General features: G+C 37.8%; 1 protein-coding gene across 2 annotated transcripts in view; it reads left to right on the forward strand.

Annotated features, from left to right (window-relative positions):
- JAK2 (Janus kinase 2) overlaps positions 1 to 26,095 on the forward strand; it is a 93,022-nt gene that overhangs the window by 24,285 nt on the left and 42,642 nt on the right. Inside the window, exons 1-3 of one of the 2 annotated variants that reach the window (XM_066987658.1) lie at positions 11,128 to 11,652; positions 17,174 to 17,318; positions 20,412 to 20,662. In XM_066987658.1, coding sequence (XP_066843759.1) covers positions 20,443 to 20,662 — 220 coding nt within the window. In that variant the 5' untranslated portion in view covers positions 11,128 to 11,652; positions 17,174 to 17,318; positions 20,412 to 20,442. Of the gene's footprint in view, positions 1 to 11,127; positions 11,653 to 17,173; positions 17,319 to 20,411; positions 20,663 to 26,095 lie in introns of those variants that run through there. The other variant, XM_066987657.1, reaches the window with a different exon arrangement.

A 26,095-nucleotide genomic window follows, 5' to 3' on the forward strand; every position in this document is an offset into this window, starting at 1 on the left:
CTTGGCCACTGTTGGAAGAAGAGCTAGTTGTGCGTTTGGTCTGTTGCTAATTACCTTTCCTGAAACAAGTGGGCAAGTGAATGGCTTGGAAAAATTGTACTGAGAGAGAATTAACTCTGAAAATCATGTACTCCTATTGTTGTTTGGGTGCAGAACAAATACAAGTAACAGAATTGTTTGGTGATCAGTTGCAAAGCAAAACTAGTTTGAAATCACACAATGTGCAAAACATTGAGGCTGTGATGAAAGACCTCTCTACTTTTGGTCTTACAGGTGATTCTGAAACACGCTGTCTTCATGTCTGCCAGTAAGCAAAAAGTGTGTTAAGACCAGAATGCTATGGAAAGCCAAAGATGACTCATTGCATTGAGTGTAAACAGGGGAAAGAGTCAAAACTGTTTCAAAAATGCTATAAATGTATTTTCATAAAGATGTAAAAGAGCTTCGATTGCTGTAGCTAAACTTTCTCAAAATATTTCAATACCGTAGTTAGTTTTCTAGATGGTCTAGAATGGTTGATATATAGCAGTCCACAAGGAAAACAAAGAATTAATGCTTTAAATAGCTAAAACTAATGGAAGTGATAGGCTAAAGAAGAACCGTTCCAGAAACAGTGAGCGTGAAGAATTGAGCATTTCTTTCATTGTTAGTTATTGTTATCATGGAGTGTAGGTTTTCTAGAAATATTTACTCATACTCCTTCGTTTTAGGATTAAAAGCAACACCTTGGACTGTAGAGATCAAGAGGTATTAAAGAAGAGAGAAGGGCCTTACGTGGGAGGAAGCAAACATATAGGAGTTTAGCTTTTTAAACAAGGAATGTGAATGTCCTGAGACCTCATTGGAAATGGATGAAAAGCAGGCTGTTAGGCAATAGCTGTAGTGCAGAATATGGGCAACAAAACAGCTTTTTATGTGTCTTTTCAAAAACTATGGCCCACATTTGTTATCTTTGTTGTAAGTTCACATATTTGAAAATGGCATGGCCACAAGCACTAGTTAATTTCTCTTGAGCTCTCTGTTCTAGTAGAGAATAGCTTCAGTCTCAACGAAGGAAATGCTTGCAATCACAGTATCAGTCTATTAGAGTTTTTTTTCAAAAGCTCGCTGTACTGGGTCTGACTGAGATGGAGTTAAGTTTCCCCACAGCAGCCCATTCAGTGCTGTTCTCTGCACCTGTAGCCAGAGCAGCCCTGATCTCACACCAATGTATTGGCTCTTGCCAAGCAGTGCTGGCACAGCACTGAGGCTGGCTTTCCAGCCCCATCAAAGGCCGCTATGCTGGGGCTGGGCAAGAGGGGGGGAGAGGACACAGCCAGGATAGCTGATCTCAACTGGCCAAAGGGGTATTGCATACCATATGATGTCGTGCTCAGCAATGAAAGCTAGAGTGGAAAAAGGAAAAGGGGGGACTCATTATGAAAGTGTTTGTCTTCCCAAGCAACAGCTATCAGTATTGAGGCCCAGCCTTCCAGGAAGTGGCTGAACATTGCTTGCTGATGAAAGTAGAGAATATTTGTTTTCCTTTTGTTCCTGCATGACCTTGGCTTTTTTATTCTTCCTTTAATTAGCCCCAAATATGGAGCTTTGAGCAAGCTGGTCTAGTGGAAGGTGTCCCTGCCCATGCCAAGGAGGTTGGAATTAGATGATCTTTAAGGTCCCTTCCAACCCAAACCATTCTGTGATTCTGTAATTCTAATTAAACTGCCCTTTATCTCAACCCACAAGTTTTTTTCTCATCATGTTTTCTCACCATGTCCTTCTGAGGAGGGGAAGTGAGAGAGCAGCGTGATGGAGCTTAGCTGCCCATCAGTTCTTAAACCATAACAGCTTTTTTTTTTGTTTGTTTGGTATGATTACAGTGGTCACTGGGCTTCTACCAGCTGCTGTGAGCAACATCCAGAGAAGTCTTAATTAGGAATTTACCAGGCATCACTGTGCCAATTCCTGTTCCTGTGCACTAGGTAGCTGAATCTGGGCAGTAAGAAATTCACATCGTGTACTGTTGACTGAAAGAAAATTAAAGAGAATTTTAGGTTCATCACATTGGTAGTCTGGGAAAATGGTTAATAATCACAAAATAATTTGTAATGAACTGTCTCCTGCTGTGATACCTACTGTTTGTAAAAACTATTTACTGTTACTAAAACCAAAAAATCACTAGTGTTACAATGTACTCAAGTGCTTGAGGTAAAATGCAGGTCTCAGATTTTTTTCCAAAGGCTCAAAAAAAGAACCATTTAAACAGCAGGTACCTATCTCTACTTTCTCATAAATCTGCCGTATACATTATGATAATGATAGGTAAAGCAGCCCAGGGAAGGAGAGGTACCACAAGTGTATTTAATTAACTCTGTCAGCCACTTCAGTGAATAGGTGAAACATACACCACTGAGTGTGGGAGGGTTTGCTGTGTTGGATACCATGCAACCTCTCTCAAACCTAAATGAAGCACATGGCTGAGGAATCAGGCTGTAGAAAGACCAGTATTAATTTAGCATCAGCAGGTGGGGATCAGCTAATTGTGTTGCCCATGCCTGCAGTGCTTCTCAACATCCAGGTGTCTTCAGCCTGTGCTTCCTTCGACCTCTCAGCCTTCCCTGTGGTACCAAATCCTCCAGACTCGTGTTACAAAAACAAGGGCGGGGTGGGAGTGGAAGCCCAGGGGCAAGAAAGGAGGAAGTGAGGAGCTGCTCTGAAAGCTGGCTGGGAGCTGGCTGGGTGTGAAGAACACCACCAGTGAGTACCCCATTGGAACTCTTAGTGCTGGCTGTATGTCTGCTTGGCTGGAGAATAAACCAGCTAGCAAACACTGGTGTATTTTACACCCCTTTTCAAAGATTTATGTGAATAGTTGGCACACCTTGTTGAAACTCATTTGTGTCAGGCTGCACATTGTAAAAGCTCTGGGGAAAGCCAGGTAATTCCTTGTCCAAGAAGATGCAAAACTGTTCCTTCTGAGCAGATGTTTGTGTAGGCTGTCAAGGAAAAATTTGAACAGTTCGCTGTCCACCTCTGAAATTCCCACATGAGAGCTGGTGGTCTCTGCAGCACCATTTCTTCAGTTCTCTTCTGCTCTGTATGTGTTTGAGGGACAGGCAGATGCATAGTAACGTTTCAAGTTTGGCTCATTGTGCATCCCAGGTGGAATGAAAAAAATACTCCTGCTTCCCAATCAGTTCATTCTGCTTGAGAGCGGCAGATCATGATGTTGCTGGAACCACAGAGTTTAGATTTGCTCTTCTGGAGGAGCGTGTTGCTACAAGTATTACTTGCTGTGATTTCTTTCCATAAGACCAGTTGGCTCTGTGACAGATATACATTTGTCAACAGCTGATATTCTAAACATTCTTTGTTCTCTCATTGGGAATACACATCCATGTGCCACTCTATCTCAAGTTTGTTGAGGAACAGTCAACAGTCAACTTCACTGTTATTTTTTAGACACAGCACAAAACAGTGAGAAGGTTCAGAAGTTATGAGTAAATTTTTCACTCAGAGGGTGGTGAGTCACTGGAGCAGGTTGCCCAGAGAGGCTGTGGATGCCCCATCCCTGGAGGTGTTCAAGACCAGGTTAGATGAGGCCCTGAGCAACCTGATCTAGTGGGTGGTGTCCCTGCCCATGGCAGGGCAGTTGGAACTAGATGATCTTTGAGGTCCCTTCCAACCCAAGCCGTTCTGTGATCCCATGATAAGTTAATTTGGAGATCTATATTAGCTTAGTCTTGCTCAAGTGTTCTACTGAAAGATTCCTTTAAGCCTTCTCCTGTGAATCACCCCTGATGGTCTGATTTTCTCAAAAATACCTTTTCTCCTACTGCTTCTCATTTTCTGTCAGTTTAAAATATGATTTCATAGGTTTCATTTGTTCTGCCGTCAGAAGAAAAAGGGCTGCAAATGTCAGCTACAGGAGAGGGATGTGCAGTTTTATACTTGGCATTAGTGGCTATGGAGATGTCTCACAACTATTACCCATGTTTAGAGAGGAAGAAATTATTGAAATCCATCCTTGGCTTAAAGATTCTTATCACCATAAAAATCCTTACCACCATCCACCGAGGCTCTGCAATGTGATCAAATCCTTCTCTGCTGGAGAAGGGAGGAGAAGGAAAAAGCTTTCTTGTAAGGCAGGAATGTAGAGGTGCTGGAGATAAAGTGGAACAGACAGCCACCTTTTGCAAGGTTTCTTGATTTCTGTACCACCAATTCAGTGTGCTGTCTCTATCTTCCACTTGAACTGAGGCTCTTGCCTTTACTTCCTTTCCCATCATGGAATATCTCAGCCATCTGGCGTCTGTCACTGCAAGTAATCACTGTGAGAAATTATCTTCTTCTCAGTAGTAGTTTAAACTTCTTCCCAAGTTTTCATTAACAAAACAAATGCTTTCGCAGTCGCTGATTGTGGCAGGATGCCTTCATTTCCTTCCTCTTTTCTGAAATTTTCCAGGAATCGAATTGAGTCTAGACTTCTGGTCATGCTAAGTAGTTAGTGTATTTTCTTGTGCTTTCTGGGGTCAAGCAGGCTCTAACCTGCTACATTTTGCATCTGCGTATGCACAATCATATGTTTCATTTTGCGTGTATTGAGGTTATGCCTGTCACTTAATTAGTAATACACTGTCACTTAATTAATTTTAAATAAGGCATAGTAAATACTAAGTGACAGAGTTGATTTCCGTTAGAAGTATGAACCTGGTTTTATGCAGTTATAGATAGGAAGGTAAGAGAGCAAAGGAGAATGTCTTCCCTGCTGGGAAAGCTTAGCGAGAGGAGGAAGGATGGGGGGAGCAGAAAAGCCGCTGTCTTCTGAGACCTCTGGGCTCAGACTCGGCATACTGATCTATGCTTAGAGCTAGGCATTCTCTGTCTTTATCTGGGGAAGATTTTGCATTTTGCTGTAATTGCCGGTTTCTGTTACATTTCATACCATCCTCTTTGCTCTCATCTCTCTTTTTTGCCCAGGGATTTGCTTGTTTTTCTTGTTGCTCATTCTTTTTCTTCTTTCTGGCAGAGAGCAGACACAGTGCCTGCTGAAGTCTTTGTGTGTGACTCAGCTGCTGTGCATGCATAGCTTAACAGAAGATAGTCTGAGAGATGGATAATTTGGCTTTAGAAAGATTCTGCATCAGGTGAGATGGAATCATTCGCCAGAGGATGAGTCCTTACATTACAGTGTCTTGCTGTCAACAAAAGCATGTGGCTGATAAAGTGCGAAAAGACTATTGTGCCCTGACACTTCTTTTGTTACTTTGCTTCTAGAGTGGTCACTAGCAAACCTTATGGTGTATGAGAGTCTTCAAACTACCTTAACTCCTTTTCTCAAAAAGAAACTGATATACCGCTGTATGGAGTTCTGACTGTCTGTCTGAAGTGACTGTCATGATCTGTCCCACTGTGTACTACCCTTACATGTGGTCATGGTGACGTATGCTGCTTATGCTAGTAGGGTGATGAGGTCAAGTGTTAAATGGTGATACTGTCTATGAACAGTTTGAGGGGAGCAGATACAGCATCTGGTAAAGGAGATAAACTTTCACTTCATTTAGTACCCATCAGTCCTTAATGGGAATGGAAAAATAACAAGAGCCCATTTCTGTGACCTTGTTTAATTTAATGATATTTAATGCAGAGTTAAGCCTTCATAGTAAGGGCGTTTAGGCTGAATCAGTACCACAGAAGCACTAAGAATCCTGTTCCTGCTGAAGGCATGAGGAATGTTTTGGTCATCTGTTAGGTACTGAACAATACACCCACAGCCCTTGATAGAGATATTCACAGTAGTGTCGCTTTTGTTATATAATTCTCTTTTTACTGAACTCTAAAGAGTAATAGAGAACAGAAATCTTGGAAACAGTTTGCAGAATCATCTTATTATATTCCTTGCTTTGAGATACTAAATGTCTCTCATCTATGTCTTTCCCTCTTAATGCTTTTTCTTTGGTACAGGTTAGCTCATTTTTTTCTTACACATGCCCTTTATATTGAACTTTGTGCATTCAGGAAAGATTATTTTTCTTTCCCCTGCTTGAGGTTTCTTCTATATACTAAAACTGAAAAATGAAACTGAGACCTTGTGTATGGAGAGACTTATGGTAAGAGCTGAATTTTAAAATGGATTTTCTTTTGCAATGTTTAATCAGTTTGGAGATTTCAACAGCACTTCCTTTGTGGTGTTACTTAATTTTTCAACTATTCATCTTCCTTGAAAGGAATTATGAGGTAGTTCTTTCTTTACAATAGAAATTCATTTTATTATCTATATTGTAAGACAAAGAGTTGTCTTTATATCTGATTTGCTACCAGTGTCTCACAGTGTGAAATTAGGTAAATAATTCATACTCCTTATATTTCTGCTTTCAGTACACTGGTACTGAAGTGCAATGCAGACTAGAAATATGAAAATAACTATACATCATCACACACTTGTGCAAATTGGAGGTAATCTTTAACAGTATTCTAGGCAATCTGATGGAGCTGAGGCTGTTAGTGACAGAATCGTGTTCTGTCATCACAATAGTGCTGCATTGTGGTGTTTTGTTTTTAGATTTGATACCAAATAAATGCTATCACTGATCTTAAAAAATAAGACATAGTCTGGCTTCTCCTGATTAGTTTTTTTTGTACATTTTTCATTTCTCTGTGTACCAGGCAGAAGGACGTAATTCCACTGTGACCTTCTTACTTGCTTTAACAAAATGAAACTCAATTCAGTTATTATTTGATGAATTGGCAGATGGATATCTTGATGTTTGGTTTGGAACTAGGTGTGGGTGGACTGTTTCTTGCATGTACTGGCAGTCAAAGTCCTTACTGTGTGCCAATTAAGAAATGAAAAAATCTATTTAAAAAGTCATTTACTGGTAGGTGACCAGATGCGGCAAACACTTAGGGTGGGAAGGGGTAGCAGGATGTCCATTTATAGCAACTGAAATGCCTTGTCAGAAGTGGTCCATTCAGACAATTTTAATTCTTGCTTAGGATGTCAGATGGACTGAGCTTGCTGACAAAATCTAATTACTATTAGTATTTATACTAATGTAAATATATATAAATATACGTATTCTAACAGTATTTATAGCAATTTTTGCTTTGTTGCATATGTAGGGTAGATATTCAGGAGCCCAAAATATGCATAAAGATTAGATACCGTGGTCATTTGTAAAACTCCCAGTTGACTTCAGGAGGTCTCAGCAATTTGCCTTATATCTGCAAACATATACACAAAAATGTCTTAGTGACTAGCTCATCTGGAGACGTGTCTTATTCTGTTCAGTTTCCAAGTTCAAAAAAAAAAACCCAAACCTTGGGTGTAATGTATTGTCTTGTTTTTTAGATCTAGAATCCAGTTTCTAATTAAATCTAACTAAAAGTAAGTGTACTCAATGAAATAAATCAAAAAGGCTTCTGTGCCTCTGACAGGCATTTTCGGGAGGGCTAGCTGAATTTATCATTGCATCACAGTCATAGCTTGCTGTAATCTCTTCATTAGCTATGTATTAATACTTAGTCTTCTGTTTTGCCTTGGGATGTGGTTCTTGAAGTCCATGAAGGTCTACTCCTTTGTAGCAGCTCCTTCCTAACCCTTGCAGCAAAATCTGAAATTGTAGCTTGTCAGAACCGAGTTAAGTTAACTGAGTGTATAATACTTATACAAATAAGTATTGTATATTATGCTGAAAAGTTCTATAGAAAACTGAAGTGGTTCATGATTTTGAGACTGATCTAGGAAAAAGTCCTTCTCATTCTGTTATCTAGAGAGTATAATACCCTAAAATTTGAGCAGATCACATTAGGTAGATCTGGATATTCTTCTGTCCACTGTAGAGTGGCAGTTGGTGGGAAAATAACACCTTCAGGCAAGGATAAAACAACATGGTTTCTGATTGGGAGTGGAGTTTATCAGGAAGAACTGATGTGTCTTGGAAGGCATTGCAGAGTGGTTACATCCACAGAATTTTCATTAGAGTAGTGGGAACTCGTCTGAAATTGAAAGGTAGGTGGAAGCTGCAAAGTTAATGGCTCAGAGGCAAAGCCTTTGCTGGAATTTATATAATGAGAGACTTGATTATTTTTTTCAGATTTTGTGTCATCAGAGTGACTTTTAAGAATAGCTGAATTCTTAAAAGTTCAGTGGGAATTTTAAAATGTTGCTTGGTATGAACAATTAAACAATTTATCAGTTTAAAAATACAGTCATGCTATAAATATTTCATCTTTATTTTATGATGCCTTCTTGCAAAGGAACTGATAATACCACAATCTCTAGCGACACATTTTGAAATCCAGAAAAGAGCACCCTATCTTCTTATCTGATCTTCTGTATATCATAGAGCAGTTACATTTTGGATTTCCTTCTGAGTGCAGCCCAGTAATTTGGGTTTATCTGAAGTCTATTTTGTAACAGTGTATCTACTTGTGATATTTTAAAATCAAGAACTACAGAATCTACTGGTTTCTTGACTGTTTGTTCCAGTAGTTTGATATTCTTATTTCTGAGAGAACGAAAAATTGTATTTCAGATAGGCATTCATATGGCTTTAATCTTCAGCCACTGTATTCTCTATTTGAATCATTACTTGCTTTTCCATTATGTTTTTTCCTTGAATTCATTTCAGGTAGCCTGCTGGAGCTTTTTGAATTATTGGGGCACAGTTCTCATGCTCATGCTTTCTGCAATTTCCTTAATGTTTCTTAATGTTTTTATCAGAATTTAACATCAAGAATCATGAAAAAAGTGTCAATCACCTTAGAACTTGGGAAAATATGCAAGGTGGATATAGGGAGCTCTTTATAAATATATCTTATTTCCAAACATTTTCTTTTTACTTAAAGGTAAAGCAAACAAATTGGAATAATCTTATTCAAAACAGTTCTGTAAATACTAGATGCATATGATGAGCATTTGTTTCTTCTCCAGTGCAAAAGGAAAAGTCAGATGTTTTTTTAATTTACAAGAGAACACAGGGTATTTGAAATGTTGCATTGGGAAAATATGGTTGTCTTAATTAGACTTCTATTTTTGCCCTTCATTTTAAACAAGTTGATCATTTTCATCAGAATTTTGCAGTCTCCACTAATGGTATATTTTATGACAAACCTTTATTTACTTTCAGAGTCCTTTTTTTTTTTTGCTTCAATTTTTTTCTGACAATCTGTGTTTGTAGAGATAACGTGATCTTGGCAAAGCATATAGTGCTGTATCTTTGCAGAAGCTGGCTGGTATTTCAGATAAGGAACAAGTGGAGAGGTCTCAGACCATTGGTGATTAAAGAAGCATTAAGTAAACTATCATGCAAGTACATTTTCCTGAATTATAAAGATAAAATGTCAACATTGCTATCATAAACTATTCAACAACGTAAACCATTAAAGTATGGTTTAAAAAAAGAACTTATTCCTTTTTTAACATATTTCAATGCTTATATATAGCATTTTCTGTTATTCTCTTATAGGTGTGGTAATTGAACTCTAAATCACTATTTGTTAGGCTTTTGAATGCATTTATATGGGTTTGGGTTTTGGAGTATTAGTATTAAACTTCCATTTACAGAGATCACTTTTTTTTCCAGCTATTCCTATGTCATTGTCTCACAAGATTGCAGCCTGGATGTCTTAGAGGGTCTTTGTCTTTAGTTGTGTCTCCTTAGGTAGCCAGGCCCTGGTTCCATAAGGACTTGAATACGTGATCTGCTTTGTGCACAATGCACATTTTTAGCCATATTGCATCTGTTGAGGATCTAAGTTGGGGAACAAGGAGGGAAGTGTTCTGTGTTTTTTGTTTGTTTGTTTTTATGGGCGGGTTTCTGATTAGGTGCTAATTGGTCTAGTCTTCACTAGGTTTTTACTTGCCATTGCAATACCAAAGAAGACTTAAATACGAACATACAGCATCTTATCTAGATTGAATTTACTTTGTAGAAAATTTAATTTCATACAATGCAAAGTTAAACACTTGTAAATAAAAATAGTGTTTCTAGTTAGTTTAGCTGGTATGTCATTGTAAATACTTTTATTTTGTCTAAAAACTGTAAGAACTTTTTAAAAGTCCTTAAAAAAACACTTAGGAGGGAATTCATGCATGAAATTTGCAACAGGTCTGATCTATTCATGTATGATTTCTAAACTGAGGCAATTAAGGGAAGCTGAAAAAGCAGGGAAGGCTGAGGATGAAGGTGCGAATCTATTCCTCTTGGCTGTTCTGTGGAGATTGCTGATTCACTCTGACTTAAATGTTATCCTGTTTACATTCTGACAGTTATTTCTGCAAAGGGCTAATTTGGTAAAGCACATGTTTTCAGGTTCTCTTCAGCTGTTGTAAAAGTAAGGGGGTAACTTCATTCACCCAGATGTTTTCACGTTTTTGATGATGCCGTCTCAGATTTACTAGTTTTTCCCTCCCCCCATTTTTCACTGAAAAAATATTAGAGAAGACAAGGTCAGGCGTGTTTATCAGGCAGCAGCATATTATGCAGTGTTCTTGTCCAAGACCACTTTTCCCTCTGCTTTTGTCCAGTTACGAAAATGGGAAGAAGAAAGAAACCAAAGAACACACAGACATGGGAGCAGCAGGAGGGAATGTTTTGTAAATATAATTTTGTGAAGAATGTGTTTGATCTTGTTTCTCTTTTTGTATGCAGAAAAGGTGGTTGGGGGTGTGTTGATATTCTCCATGATACTTTACCCCATATGGTAAAGTGTGAAAGTATACTTTTAGCCTCTAGAGGTAGAGGTTCAGAAGTGCAACAGGGGAGTAGTCTCAGTTATGATACCCTGGTTGTTGAACCTGGAGTCAGCAATTCGTCTTGGACAGTATAGCAGAGGCATAGCGGTACAGTTCTGTGATATGACTTCTCACTACGCTTAAGGAGACTGCAAACCTGTGTAATCCATCTTTGAGGTCTGATTAACACTTTTTCTTAGACTATTCTGATGCTTGGCCAATAATCAAGATCTTTCTATACTTGATTCATTTTTTTCCCATTTTTTTTAACAGTACTAGATTTGTTGGAAGAGAATAAACAGCTAAAGAAAAGTGGCTTAACTCATGGGAGAGAAGTAAGGTCTTTAAGCTTTGTTTTGACACTTTACGTCTTTACTTTTTTGTTCATCCTTTTTCTGCATGCTTCCTACTTGCCCATAAGAGTCTGGCAGTACTTCTGCACCCCACCCCATGTAGTCTTCTGCTCCTCCTTCACAGGAAGAAATTCTAGCTCCTCGACCCTTGTGAATTTCTGCACACCATGTAAACGCATATGACAGTTACTTCAGAAGCAGTAGTTTTACTAACCTCTGGGGAGGGAAGTTGCCAAACTGGGGAAGTGAGATAAGAGGACAAGAAAAGGAGATGTCAGAATTCAGAAGGAAAGCCCCAAAGACTTTAACTTTTTAAAATCCAGGTCTTGGGAAAAGCTTTTTGAACCACAGGCTGGGCAATTTATCCTGATCATCAATGGTAGCTGGAGAGAGTTATGACTAGTTTTCCTCACAGAATTGTTTGTCATGAGAAACACTTTATCTTCGGTGAAGGAAGAGAACGTTGTGCTTTCTGCCAGGATATAACTCTGCTTGATGAAGCTGTTGTGTTGTACTATGCCTAGAAGATACCTTTTTTTGTAGACCTGGAGCTCCAGAGCACTCCCATAGCTGGAGGAGGTAAAGAACATTCTTGAGTTTGTTGCTCTTTGGAAATACCAAACTACAGCAAGTGGTGGGTCTCGGCTGTTCTGTTTCTTCCACAGTTAAGCTGTTGAGAGCAGACATTTCCTTACCTGAGAAATCCCTGCCTGCCACAGGAGAGGGGCAGGTGTTTGGAGGCTGGGAGAAGAGTGACAGTTTTGAGACCTTTTCCTTCGTGATATGGCCAGTGTTGTCCGACTGCAGCGTGCAATGTGCATGGCTTCTGATAGCGTAGTGCTGCTTGCTTGGTTCTCGACAGCATCTGGTGAACAGGCATCTGTTTTGTAACTGTTGATGCTATTCTTTGGCAGCACAGTGCTGTAGCAACTGTTAGTTCGTGTTTTGACAAATCCTTCTTCAGTTGTGACGCTGGCAGTTGCATTTTGGAAAAGGTTAACTTGCCTTCTTCAAAAGTGTCTTCCAGCATCGCTTCCCCCCTACCTGGTGTGGCCATACCAGGAACCTCGCAGTGTTTGAGAAACCCATGCAGTTTGACAGATGACTTTGCTGCTGCTGCTGTTGTACTTTTTGCTTTTGTTTGCACTTTCAATGTTTATTTTAACCTGTGAATGTAGCTATAACCGTCATCTGTATGCTCCAGAGCTGGTTGACGGGTTTTTCCCCTAAACAGTGTTTTTGACAAAAATGCCTTTTAATAGAAAAATACTTCTTTCTGTTTCAGTGGTGAGTCAGAGTATTTTTTTTTCCACTTTGAAATGTGTTTTTGTTTTGTTTTTGTTTTTGTTTTTTTACCTTTATTACTTCCTAACTTCTTGGTAATTTATTAGTACGTGTTTTTATGCAGAAGCTGGTACTTTGACTGTTTGATGTAGGAAAGTGGTTCAGCACTTTGTAACCAAAAGCCATCAGGCAGAATGAGACTACCAAATAGCAACCTTCAAAAATACTTTCTACCTTGAATTAAGTTGTTCCAGGCACACAGGAACATTGGCAATTCCTTTTTTTTATATATATATATTTATGTTTTGGAAAGAAATTGAAGAATCTATTAAGAAAGTTCTATACTCTCCTAATTAACCCTTATATTTCATGGTCTGGTCTATTAAATAGAGTTCAGTTTTCAGTATAGCTCATGGAACATAAAGTCTTGCACAATGTGGCATAGTTGGGGAAATACCACTTCAGTCTCCAGGTCTGGTAGGCTATATTTGCAAGAAAAATACCCATCACACAATGAGGATGTTCTGGAGATCCTATTTTCCTCCACTTCAGTTGCAAGCACATACGTACAGACTGACCTGCTCTATTCTGTCCTAGTTCATGCTGTTGTCATCTCTTATTGCATCACTTTGTAAGAATTTGAGAGAAATGTGTAAGGGAATCATGTGAAATTGATGACATTTTTCACATGCCTCATGCGAAAGGTCTGTTTGACCTATTGTGGTTACTGCTCCCACGTCTGCCTTGCATGTAAAGCTGTGCAGATAATGGTGGCTCTGAACGTACTAAAGATCCTCAGATGCCACTGTCTCAGGAGACGATCTTTGCCAAAACAATTAGGCAACCATTTGAATTGCTTGGAAATTTTCTGATGAAATAGTCTTTTGCTGAAATTTATCAGCATGGTGAAATTGAAATGTTTTGCAGATACAGACCAACTTTTGCCAGGGATCAGATGGAACCTAAGCAGAGCTGTTGCCTTTGATTTGATTACTTTTCTGGCAACGCACCTACTTGGCAGGTTACTGTGACGCCCAGGCTTCTAGGATGTGTTTTTCATTCCGCTTTTCATACAGCACCTCTAGGTAGCTTTATTTATACGAAAACATAAAGCAGGGGCTTCATTATGTTGTGAAGAACTTAAAAATCCCAGGTTTTATTTCTAATCAGAAGAAAAAGATTAAAATTATCATGCCAGCAGCTTCTGTCTGGCTAGTCCCTGTGTCGTACAGGCAGATCAGGCCAGGATCATTATTGTTTCCTTGTGCAAAAGTTCATGGACTCTTGCTGAATTGCTGATACAGGCAGTGGTTTGCCAAGTGAAAACTGTAAGCAAATGTTATCTTTGCTTCTCTGGGTTTTATAGCATATGTTTTGTTATTGGTATGTTAGAGATGTTTCTTCGTCCTGTATCTGCTTGTTACCAAGTGCATTCAGATTCTGATATATCAAAAATCCTTGTGTGATATTAACGTACAGCTGATGAAACAGGAAAAATTCCTTTGGAATTGCTTAACTTTTTGCAGTTATTTCTTCTATGAGCAGTTGTTTACCTTGTGTTAGTAGCTTAACCTTGCGGCGACTTTAGCTCCCCCCAAATAAGTAAAGCATATGAGAAAAAGGCGATGATAACTGAAGATGGTCTTTCCCTACAGAATGTCTTTAAATACATTTTAAGGTCACATTTTATACTTTTGTAAGAGCTGTTTTAAAAGTTGGAACACCTTACCTGGGAAAGGAAAGCAGAGTTTTCTTATTCTAGAACATTATACAATTAAAGCACTAATTAACTTTCTGTGGAAACATGGCATCTGTTGTCTAAGCAATGGAAGAAATTCTCAGATTTTCCAGGTTACTGAAGTATTTTTGAAGGTATTGCTGAATACTGTGAGTTTGATAAAGTTAATGAAAATAGAAGAATTTTTTTTACTTTTTTTTCATGAATACATGTGGTGGAAAGATAGGAATCTGTTGCTGTGAATTTTTTGTGAAATACTAGCTGATGTATGACTGTGTTCTGACAGAACAAAAACTTAAGATTTTGTCAGTCCTTTAAGGACTAGTGGTACTTGTGCACGTACTGACGGTTTGAAGATACATTTCAATCCCAGTTAAACAATGGTCCTTGAATTTAGTATACTTTTCTGACCACCGTCCATCTACCCCGCCCCCCAAAAAACCTTCAACAAAGCAAATCACACCACATGTGCAAGGACTGCTGCATACTGCATGTTGTATGCACAATATGAATGCTGTTGTTATTGTTTAAGATGTTAAAGTTTTCATAGTGTAACAGGCCATGCTGGACACATGTCACGAGAAGGTCTAGTTGCGTGCACCGTTTGTTTTTATGTTCAAACTGAACTGTAAAGATACTCTGAATATAAATATTAAGTATAATTTTTATGTGTAAACCAAACAAGTCAACCAAAGCAATCAGAAGTTGGAAACTGACTTTTCATCTTACTCCAATCTTATTTTCAAAGGTAAAATTTATTTCAGTGGTCTTGTAATAAGATCCATAATACTCATTAGAACTTACTAATGATGTTCTCCCATTGGTACATACTAATGGGACATCTGTTATGATTTTTTTGTGACACTCTTACCTACCCTGTAACAACCTATCTGCCATTACTTGGGAAGGCATTAGTGACTGATGTTTACAGTGTTCTTTCAAATTTCTTGAAAGAAGGATGTGTGTATAAGCAGGTGGAAAGTGTGTGTGTTTTTTGTATTTTAAAGTTTACACAGGATGTCCTACTTTACTAGCAATAAACATCTTGAGTTGTTGGGAGGCAACCTATGTCTTGAAGGCCTTAGAAATGTAATATAATAGAAAATGCTATTATAATCTTTCTCCTCACTTGCTTGTAAATTGAGTATTCAAGGTGCACAGTGGCACAGGTACAATAAACACTAATAGCGTTTACGGGAATTCTGAAAGCCTGCTGAGAAGTGACCTCTCAGGTTGTAAAGTTTCTACTGCATATTAAGTTCTGTATTGTATTCTTTGCAAGTACTGACAACTGGAAGATGATGGACAAATGTGTTTTGATGGTTCCGTTAGATTCTGAAGTTTGTTCTGCATTTGGGCATTTAAGTCCTTGCAGCTGCCATAAATGTGGACTAGTATAAACTTGAACAAACTGGAAGAAAAGAGGAAATGAGAGAGGTAGATTGCTGGCAAGATGGTGTGCTCTCAGGTTGGTGCGACCAGGAATGTAGGTAACATCCTTTGCAATTCTGCTGCTAGAAGAACAAGTTGTGTCAGACAAGACTTACTCAGCCTGAAAGTGTGTAAACCTGGTAGTTTTATGAGGCCTTGATGCAGATCTTGTAAATAGGTATGTCTGCAAACATGTGTGGAAGAAGTGATTGATTCTCATTCTTCTGAGCAAGAGTTAGAGATGTTACGATAAGCCACCCTAAGCTTGTTCAGCTTTGACTCCCTAAATTTCAATGCTTTTTGTCCAGAGCTGTGAGTTGTTCTTTCAAAAGCAAGCAGTGATTTTTCTGTTTCTCGCATGAAGTAGGAGAGACTTGATATTAGGCTGCTTTATTCAATTGTAGCATTTGAAATGCAAGCTGCAGTGTTACCGAGCTTACTCAAATGCTGCAACCCTTGTTCTACTGGGCACTGCTGGCTGGAGAATGGAAGTGGCTTGAGTTCTCAGCTCGACCTGGTTTGTTCCATCACCTCATTGGCAGCTGTCTCATAGTTAATCACATTGTGCAACTGATATGAAGTTTGTGGGAAAAGTTCACAGTTAACTACAGTCAGGTAAATCTCGATGTGGTGTGTCTCAGAGTCAAAAACCTGGCTAGGAGAGATGAATGCAGAGCAGTTACGACGTGAAGCAGCACTTTTAAAACAAGCAATTTAGAGTACCCCCAAGTCTGAAGCCTGCTTGAGCAGGTAGGTAGTGGTCTTGTGCTTCATTGGAAGCTGGGGCTGTCAGATCAGCATGCAAGAAACACGTGCTCAAAAGGTTAGTGAAAGACTGCACCCGGTCCCCAGACAGCTTCTTCTGGAAAACTCACATTGACTCCACTGGACTTGGGATCAGATCTTAATTGGCTGACTAGACAGCATTTGAAGGAGCATCCCTGGAGGTGCATACGAAATGCGCAGCTGTCCAGACAAGGCATAACTGCTTATCTCTAAAGCCTGTACTGCAAGGAGAGAAACGCTAACCACTAACCATTTCCAGAACAGTCTGACTTCTCACTGAGATGGGTTCTGTTTCTCAGGGTGTTGATGATAGACTCAGGAGACAGCAAATGGCGCTGAGGAAATGATGTTGGTTGCTTTCTCTTTGCTCCTGTCCTGGAGATTTCTGTCTGAAGTCACCAAATCTAAAACTTGAAGAGTTTTCATATTCTGAATTTCTGAATACTATCCCCGTTGAACTTCCATTGTCGTGTCTCTCTCCCCTCCCCCCTTCAGTTTTTAAATCTATTTTTGGTTCTCTATCTTTCCTTTGTAATAATATTATCAGTTTTCTACACCTGATGCTGTATTTACAGAAAGGGAAGAAACATGACTGCAAAAAAAAATAGGAATTGTATTTTAAGTCAAGTGGCCATGTCATATAGGAATTTCTCGACAGGACTGAGCAGCAAGGTCTACCAGAACCAAAAATCTGTTTTTGAAAAGTTACTGGTGAAGAAGACAGTAAGAATTCAGGCAAATGAGATAGGAGTGGATCACTAACTGAAATGCAACACGGGTGTGAATTCTTAAGTAATGACATATTATGTATTGCTCACAGCCATTAACCTTTTTTTAATGTTAAGTATGTTTCTATTGCAGATACTTTATGTTCTACCACAGTCTGTGTGCCTGCTTTGTCTGACCACCTGTGGATACCAACAGCAAGTGGGTGACTTGTGATGTTCTCATTTAAAGGGTTTCATCACTCTTATGTTTCATACGGCGCTTTCTCAAGTGATAAAAGGTAATTAACAGCCAGGGGAGCCATCTGTAGTGAGTGTGTTCTGATTTTGAATCCTCAAAGGTGTATGTTTGAAGTGGTATGGCTTCAGATGGTGGCACTGGAGGTTTCCCTAGAAACCCACAAAACCAAAAAGACATAAACTGAAAGGGAGGGGGGCATTATTTTCAAGAGGAGAGTTTAAATTTCGAAAAATTAGTGGACCTCATAACTGAAATTGTCTGTAAGAAGAGAAACAGTGATATTCTGAATTGGGCTGTGAATGCTGCACGTTACTAAATCATGAAGGCTTTGTATGCCCTCTACATTTTGATGGAGTTTTCTGCATCATGGTGGTTTTCAGTCTGGTTAATTACATTTTTCCTGGTTGAAGTTAAAAGGACTATATGAATCAGTGCAGGCCAGTGTGGCAGCTAAAATAAATGTTCACCTAAATGTTTAGGTGCATTCAGAGGCACAGAGAGGAATAGAGAATTGCATATAAACACATTGCTTTGTAGATGATGGTGACTGTTGTTTGAGCAATATGAGGAATAATTAATCTACTCCTTTAAAAATTCAGATTTGTAGTATTATCAAGATTAGAAATATAAATATTGGATCAAATTCATTGTTCCTCAGTTCCAGAATCAGATCTTTTATAGTTACCAGCTTTGATCTCCCAATCAACATGTTCGTATTCCATGAAGATTTTGATAAACATTTTTGCTATGTGTATAAATGATGGACAGGTGATTTTTGACTTTCACTGAGTTCTAATTACATGTTGGACGTAAACTTTCAGATAGATAAGTGTGGGCCTTGTATATTGCACAAATACCTCTGTGGGGACCATGAGTAACGTACCTACAAATGTCCCACTCTGTGTATATTAAATCTTCTTTGCTGCCACGGGAATGTTGAAATTCTTTACACAAACACAGAAATTCTTTTTGAATTACAGTATGATAACAAATCTGTTTTGTGTACTCCAGAAAATGATACTCGGATATGTTGTACAAACAGGTAGATTAATGTATCCCAGTATTTTTACTCTCTAATTTCTGTCTATGTGGAAATATTTAAAACATGGCCTTTGGTTCTGACAATTGTGGAAGTTAATGCATTAATATTTTTTTTTGCCACGTTTAATCTTTCTGCTGCACTAAAGCAGTGATCTGTGGATGGAACAAAGAAGGGAGAAAAGTGTGTCCAATTGGAGACTTGTTGTTAAGAAATAAAAGTGAAAGCAATTTTGTTAATTGTGAGCTCTTTCATACCACCTGTGAGTGGTGACCATCTGTTTCAGTGAGAAGCTCTCTTGAATTTCTTAGAAACATTTTACTTAGACGTGTAGGACAAAGGCCACGAAAACATGTTTTCTATTTTTCAGCGAAGAAAATGATGTTTCAGGGATATTTTACTTTCCCCTGTTTCATGTGTGCTTTGACATAAAAGACAAAGTTTGAACTTAAAGATGATTAAATTGAAGTGGTGACAGAAATGGATTGCAGGTGAAAAATCTCAAAATACTATTGTCTCATGGAAGCTTTGACATTAGTGCAAAAAAGAAAAGAGGAAAGTAGGGTAGTCTGTTCCAGTATTTACTCTGAATTTTTTTACTGCACATTGTTGATACTTGATTTCCCATTCTTAGATATGATTCAAGAATGTTCCCTTGTGTGTGTGGGGGGGGGGTGTTAAACATATAAATATATAATAACAAGGAATCATGAGTTTTTTTGAATTGGCATATGTGTTGTAAAGATGCAAGCTTTATGAAGGAGACCTAGGCACAAGCATGTCTGAGTATTTTCAAATTGGCCAACTTTTCAGTTAGTCCTGTTAAGACTGGGGAGATGATGGCAATCCATTGAGTGTCAGAGAAAAGCAATACGAAATGACCAAGATAAAAGTATCTGCCAATTTAGGTGAAGGTTTGAATTCAGTAGATCATTAATATTAGAGTATTTCAGAAAAAATTTCTTGGTAGTTAGAGAAGGCTTGCACTGGAGATTAAAGGTGTAAAAGTTTTATACAAGCGAACGGTAAAACACAAAGATTATTCTCTTCCAGATTGTTGACAGATGTAGTGAGCTATCTTATAAGCATGACAATGTTTCTAGTGAGGTCATTGTTACTTTCTTCAATGAAACACGAAGTTCTAGAACTTCACTGAACACTTACTTCTTACCTCTGTGCAATCTTTGCTACTTGAAAACTCAAGTATTTTCATTTTAAGGTGCCTGACTCTGTGGCTCAGGCCTAGGGGATCAGGGCCCAAATAATGTATTAAATGACACTTGCACCTGTAAATTCAGATTTATATTTCTGTGATATACTGGATTTTTGTGTTGCTTCAATCTGGGGATTTAAATGATGTATTTTTCTGTTGATGATGGTGTTGGATTGGTGGTTGTTTGTTTTAATTACCATTAAGATAGTGTAATTTTCTTCTCCTGTATATGTAATTGAATATATTTATCTAGCACATAGTTCATGAAGCTAATGCGTTCTTCCTTTATGATGTTAAGCCTTTTTTCTACTTAGCTATGATCCTTTCCCATAGAACAAGTCATCTTTAACCTACATAAAATGTATAATCATACATTCATCCTTTCCTCGGTAATTGTAGTTTTGAGCAAAAAAAATAAAATACCATTCTCCAAACAGTTCTTTTATGATAAAGCAACATAGTTCAATGTAAACAAAAGCTATTGTAAATTGCACCTTAGGAATGCAACACCCATCTGGCAATAGACTTTTTTAAGTTAACAGTAACGTTTTAAAAATCTACTCTTTGTAACTGGTGGCTTGTTTATACCTATTCCACATTTAAAAATATTAAATTATGAATTTTAGGTGGTAGCTACTTGGTACACAGTTATCATAAAAGTAAGCCTTATAAACTGAATTATATACAATTTTTCAGAATTAGGGCTGTATAGAAAGTCAAAGTGCAGCTCAGTTCTCAGTAAACCTTTTAAACTTGTCTCCTGTCCTCAGCAGTAGGTGTTAATGTCTTCCATGTGTCAGAAAGGTACCATCATTAGATAGGAGTATTACAAGCAAAACCAAATACAGTTGGTCAAGGAGTATTCCTTACGTTTCTTTTAGGGAAATGCTCTGAAAAGAACCAGAACAAACAATGGCCTGTCTTACAATGACAAATATGGAAGGCACAGCAACTTCTACCGTCCACCAGAATGGTGACATCCTTGGGAATACCAGTGCACCCAAGCAGACAGAACCATTGCTTCAAGTGTACCTTTATCATTCTCCTGGGAAGACAGGAGGAGATTATCTTCAATTTCCAGCTGGAGAATATGTTGCAGAAGAGATTTGCACTGTTGCCTGTAAAGCCTGTGGTAAGTATGTACACAATAATTTTCCTAATGAGAAACTGAAATTCAACTTTATGCAAGAGTTTTTAATAATCCAGAGCTCATCAAAATGGTGGTGTTTTGATTGAAATGCTAATCCCTCTGATGTTTTAGAAGTAGTCAATATCAGAAGTAATTAGCACAAGGCTGTAAAAGTCTTGCTGTTGGAAGGGTTGTGAAGCTGAGGTTATCAGGTTGTCATCAGGTCACTGCCATCTTTTTCTTTTTTTTTTTTCCAAATAATTTGAAGGTATATTATCCTTTACCTAAAAGTTTTCCCTGAGCTGAGATACAGCTTGGATAGTTAAATCACAGCGAGAGCTGGAAATCTGTTGAATTACATTCTGATGCAACCCTGCAAAAGAGGTTGGTTCTGACAATTATGTATAATTTGTTATAAATGCTTCAATCACTTTTTAGATGGAAACTGTTCCATTAGTATTATACGGCTCCTTAAGTTTATGATTTTTTCCTAATCATTTATGAAATGAAGTAAGTAAATATAACAGTAGTAAACTTGAAAAATAAATAAAAATTCTATATATAGTTAATACCTTTACCACGAACAGATGCTACGACCTGTAGTAAGATAATTCGAACATACATTTGGTACAGGCATTTAACTTTCACTACAAAAGTAGGTTGAATCTGTGAATTTGGGCTATTTGGGAAGAAGAAAATTAATCTCAAAAAACTCCAGATATTAAAGCAATTCTTTGTTATCCACATGTGTGCACATACATCATACACACATATTCAGAGTCATTATACATCTTTTATGGGCTGTCAGTGGTATGAGGCTGGACTTGTCTTTTAGCTTTACAGGTGCTGTGTTTCAGGTGTAAGTGAATTTAAAAGAAAGGATCATAATTCCAAATATTTCTTTTCCAGTGAGTCACAAGCTGCTGACTCTGTACATTTTGTTGTCTCTTAAGTGTCTTATACTTCGGTGGTTTTGTCTTCTGATTGCTGTACTGTATTTAAGCATGGTTTTACTGATTTTTATTTTTTTTGGCAGTGGTCTGTTTGTTCTTCCTGTGCTGTTGAATGTCTTGTACTGAGTTGCATGCTGTGAGTTGGTGATTTTTTTGCATGTTGTAGTTTTCACAAAGTTTCCTCTGGATTTAAGCCCCACTGCTCCTTGGAATTGTTTAGGCGTGATGGAGTCGAACTAAGAGCTGAGTCGGTACAGTTGTTGTTCTTGTGATATCTTTATAAGCCCAAGAGCTTTGTGCAGATAGGCACATTTTAATGAGTTTGGCAGAAGCATTGACTGGGATTCATTTTGGGACACCCATGATGAGGTAGTATGGTATTTAAAGATTTGCAAAGTTTTAGTAGCAGTGTGAGATTCTGTTGCTTTAATGACAGATAGACCTGAGAGTGTTCTGGAAACTGAAGTATCGTTTTGATGGTATCTTGGATCAATATCTTCCAGGTATCTTTCAGTGTTTCCCCAAGCTGCTATAGTATCTTTCCTCCACTAGAAGGAAAAAAAAAAAAAAAAAGTATTGTCTCCCCACTTCGGAAAACATGCCCTCAGAGACTTCCCCACTGTCGTGAGTTCTGTAGTAAGAATACATTGCTTGGCATTGATGACAACACTTTTTGGGCTTCAGTTTTGCCTCTGTTGCATGTCAGACCCTCATGTACAGCATCTAAAAGTATGTAAGGCTGGTGCTGCGTGTGTGTGTGTGAAGGTTCTTCACTTTTTGAGTGTTAGAATGGTATTGATTTTACATTAGCTAGTTAAATATTTTTGTGAAAATAAATACTGGTGTAGTGATGAGGCATTGCTAAGGGAGTGAACTGGAGAACAATTTTGCTAGATACTTGTGAGAAAAAATGCTTCTTTAACTTTGATGTTCATGTACTAACTTGCCAGGATATTAAATCAATGAGGTCTTATATCTATCAAACTTAGTATGTTCAAAATACCATGGTCTTGAAGGAATATACTGCATCAACATCCATGACATCAGGTACCTTGCTTCCTGTGCTTTTTATCCTGCGATGGTGTGTTGTTGTTTTGTCTTAGGGGAATAAAAAGAAAAATCACAAATCTTTCTAACTTTTCTGATGAACGAGTTAATTAAAACTCTCACCTTCCAGAAAAGCTCCCAACCTAGTCTGAATTCACTGGAATAGTAATTACCTTGGTAGTTTGACTAGCAGTTTTTACTGTTATTGCTGGTCTGCACAGTTTTTTTCTTCCTTTTTCTCAGGTTTGAATTTTCCTTGCTTAATTTTCAGATATTTGTTCTAGTTGTGTTTTTTTCAGTCTTTCCCTGTCACCAATACCTATATCGGGAGATACTTATATTACCATCATCAAATTACCTTAGATCTTCTTTTTGCTAAAGCTTTTTGGTAGATTTCCTTAGCTTAAATGTATTAAGTGTTTTCATTTTTGTCTGTCTCCCACACCATCTCCAATTTCCCAGTAAAATGTTCAGACCAGGCAATGTGCAATATTCTTCTCACTCATATCACAAACATAAAAACTAATTCCCGGTAATTCAGGAAGATTTCTCAGACCTCATCAAACTTTCTAAAGTCTTCTAGCATTTTGGGGTACTTGCTCCTGTTTTGTAGGAATGGTTCCTAGCTCCTAGATGTATCCTTTTATAGTTGACTCTTTTAAAAATAATCTTGTATGAGTAGTACTCCTTACTAAGCATTTCTTAACTTTTTATCTATTGTTCCATCATTATTCACCAGAGGTTGTAAATTGCATTGGTAGTGCTTTTGTACTCATTTCTATAAATGAAAATGTTTTATCATGTTGAGGCTTTATCCTTGTAGAGTTGAGGCCGAGAAAGTCTTCTGAAGAGTGGTTTCTGCCTGGCTGCTGCTATGGTATTATTACACAACCTTTTTTTATCAGAGGAATTTGTAACTTTTCCTTCTGAGTTGCTGGAAAAGGATGGCTGTAGGTTTTTGTTCTCTTTCATAATAGTCATTAGTACTTAAATCACAACCCACCATTTCTTGTTATTTTCTCTTTTTTCTAGGAGCTTTTATGCTTGTAAGGCAGAACACGTAGGTCTGCAAAGCATATGTACTCCAACAGTGCTTATGTTGGCAAGACTCTTCTTTCAGGAATTTTCTGTGAATCAGTATACTTCATAAAAATGTGAATGGTTTAGGTAGGTAGTAGGAATGTCTGAAATACAATAAACTTGGTAAATGTTAATGAACTTTCTCCGTGATTTGAGCAATTGCTAGATCTCTTGACAGCTGAGCTGGTTACATCAAAGTATGGCTGTTACTTGTGACAAGCAGGATTGGATTTAGGCAAACACAGCAGAGAGACAACCTGGTTATGTACCTTTTACACAGTTCAAACAATTGAAGGTTTTCCAATCTCTGCTGACTTGGCTTTAGATCTGTTGTATGTGGCATGTATTGGCTATATAAATATTAGTCTGCATAAATATTGTTCTGTAGTTGCTTGCCAGTTTGAGCCATGCATGTAGAAGCTAAGTCTTTCCTTGCTGTATTCAAAAAAAACTTTTCATTTTGGGAAAAATATAATAAATAAGGTACTTCTCAGAGGTTGTTCAGATTTTTACATGAAATACTGTCAGAATATGAAACTGAGAATTAAGTTTTCTAACCAGAAATGCAAGAATAATTAAGTGTCTTGAATTTAAGTTTAAATTGATTAGTCATTTTCAGGGATCAGCTGTACCAGTATGTTTGTTGTCTGCCATGTTGAAGAGCTATAAATGTCACACCAAAAACAAGCCTCAGACCTCAGCCTGAGAAAAAAAATATTAGAGGAAGTAACTGACTGTAGAAATAGAATGAGACAGTGTTGTGGTTTAACCCTGAGGCAGCTAAACACCACACAGCTGCTTGCTCACCCTCCCCAGGTGGGATGGGGAAGAGAAACGGAGATGTAAAAGTGTGAGAACTCCTGGGTTGAGATACAGACAGTTGACTAGGCAAAACAGAAGCTGCACGTGCAAGCAAAGCAAAACAAGGAATTCATTTGGTACTTCCCATCAGCAGGCAGGTGTCCAACCACTGACAGGAAAGCCGGGCTCATCACGTGTAACAATCTCTTGGGAAGACAGACACCATCACTCCCATCGACCGCCCCTTCTTCTTTCTTTATCCTGGCTTATGTTGTCCAGTAAGATGGTATGGACTAACCCTCTGGTCAGCTGGGGCCAGCTGTCCTGGCTGTGTCCCCTCCCAGCTCCTGCTGCACCTCCATGCTCCTCACAGGCAGGGCAGCATGGGAAGCAGGAAAGACTCTGTGTAAGCATTGCTCTGTGACAAAATATTAGTGTGTTATCACCACTCCTTTCTTCAAAAATCCAATAGATAGCGTTGTGTGAGCCGTATGAAAAAAAATCAACTCTGTCCCAGCCCAAAACGTGACAGACAAATTGTTCTAGAGGTTATAGCATTGTTGTATTAGATTCATTTTCTAGATTCAGTATCCGAGACTTGTTTTCATAAGTCATTTTATACCCTTTCACTTTCTCCTTTCCTCCAAATCAATCTAAAAGGAAGTTACTTTTAATTTGTTTTAGTGTATTTATATTCATTTTATTAAAAAAAAAAAAAAAGTCAAGTATTCAAGACTGTACAAACACAAGTAGTAATGGTTCAGAAGAAAGCACCAGAGATGTTGTGAGACAGCATTAAGGAAAGCTCAATGTGACATTGTACAGAAGAGTGGTTTAAAGAACAATTATAAACTTCATTTATAGTTTGTTTTACTCAAAATGTAAGTTAAAAACCTAGAAATCTGTCTTTAGAGATTGGAAGATGTAGTTGAAGCTATCATTGGACTGATGTTTTTGTGGTACAGGTAGATCAGATACAGACTGCTGGGACCATCTGAAGTCTTCAAATATGAATCATGGAAGTATTTATTTTTATATGGAAATAGGGATGCTTTGTATACTATGTTGGCAAAATTACTTAATAATTGTGATTTTCAATAAGATAGTACCCAGTTCCTTGTAAATGGATTTTAGATTTTTTATTATCAGATAAAATAATTCCAAAAGTCTATGGACTGTACACTGTAATTAACCAGGATGATACATTATACACAAGATCAGTATTTCATGGGAAAATAGTTTTCTTTTAAATTTTAAACTAACATTTTGTTGACTCATTCCATCAGCTGAATTGTATGAGTAAAAAAATGCGTGTATTACGTGCATATAATCCAAGTTGTGTGGTTACTGAATTAAAGTTAAAAAGTGAGGATATTTATGTTACAGTAGGCAAGTAAGTTTGTAAATCACAGTTTAAATAGCTTAATAGTTACAACTATAAGCAAAGCATTGCTTTAGCATTAGCCAAATACATCTTTGTTCCTAAAATCTTAATAATAATAAATTACTAGTGAAGTATGCAGAGATAGGACCTTTGGAATGTAACTGTAATTTT

Source organism: Anser cygnoides, chromosome Z (assembly GCF_040182565.1).
Source record: "Anser cygnoides isolate HZ-2024a breed goose chromosome Z, Taihu_goose_T2T_genome, whole genome shotgun sequence".
NCBI lineage: Eukaryota > Metazoa > Chordata > Aves > Anseriformes > Anatidae > Anser > Anser cygnoides.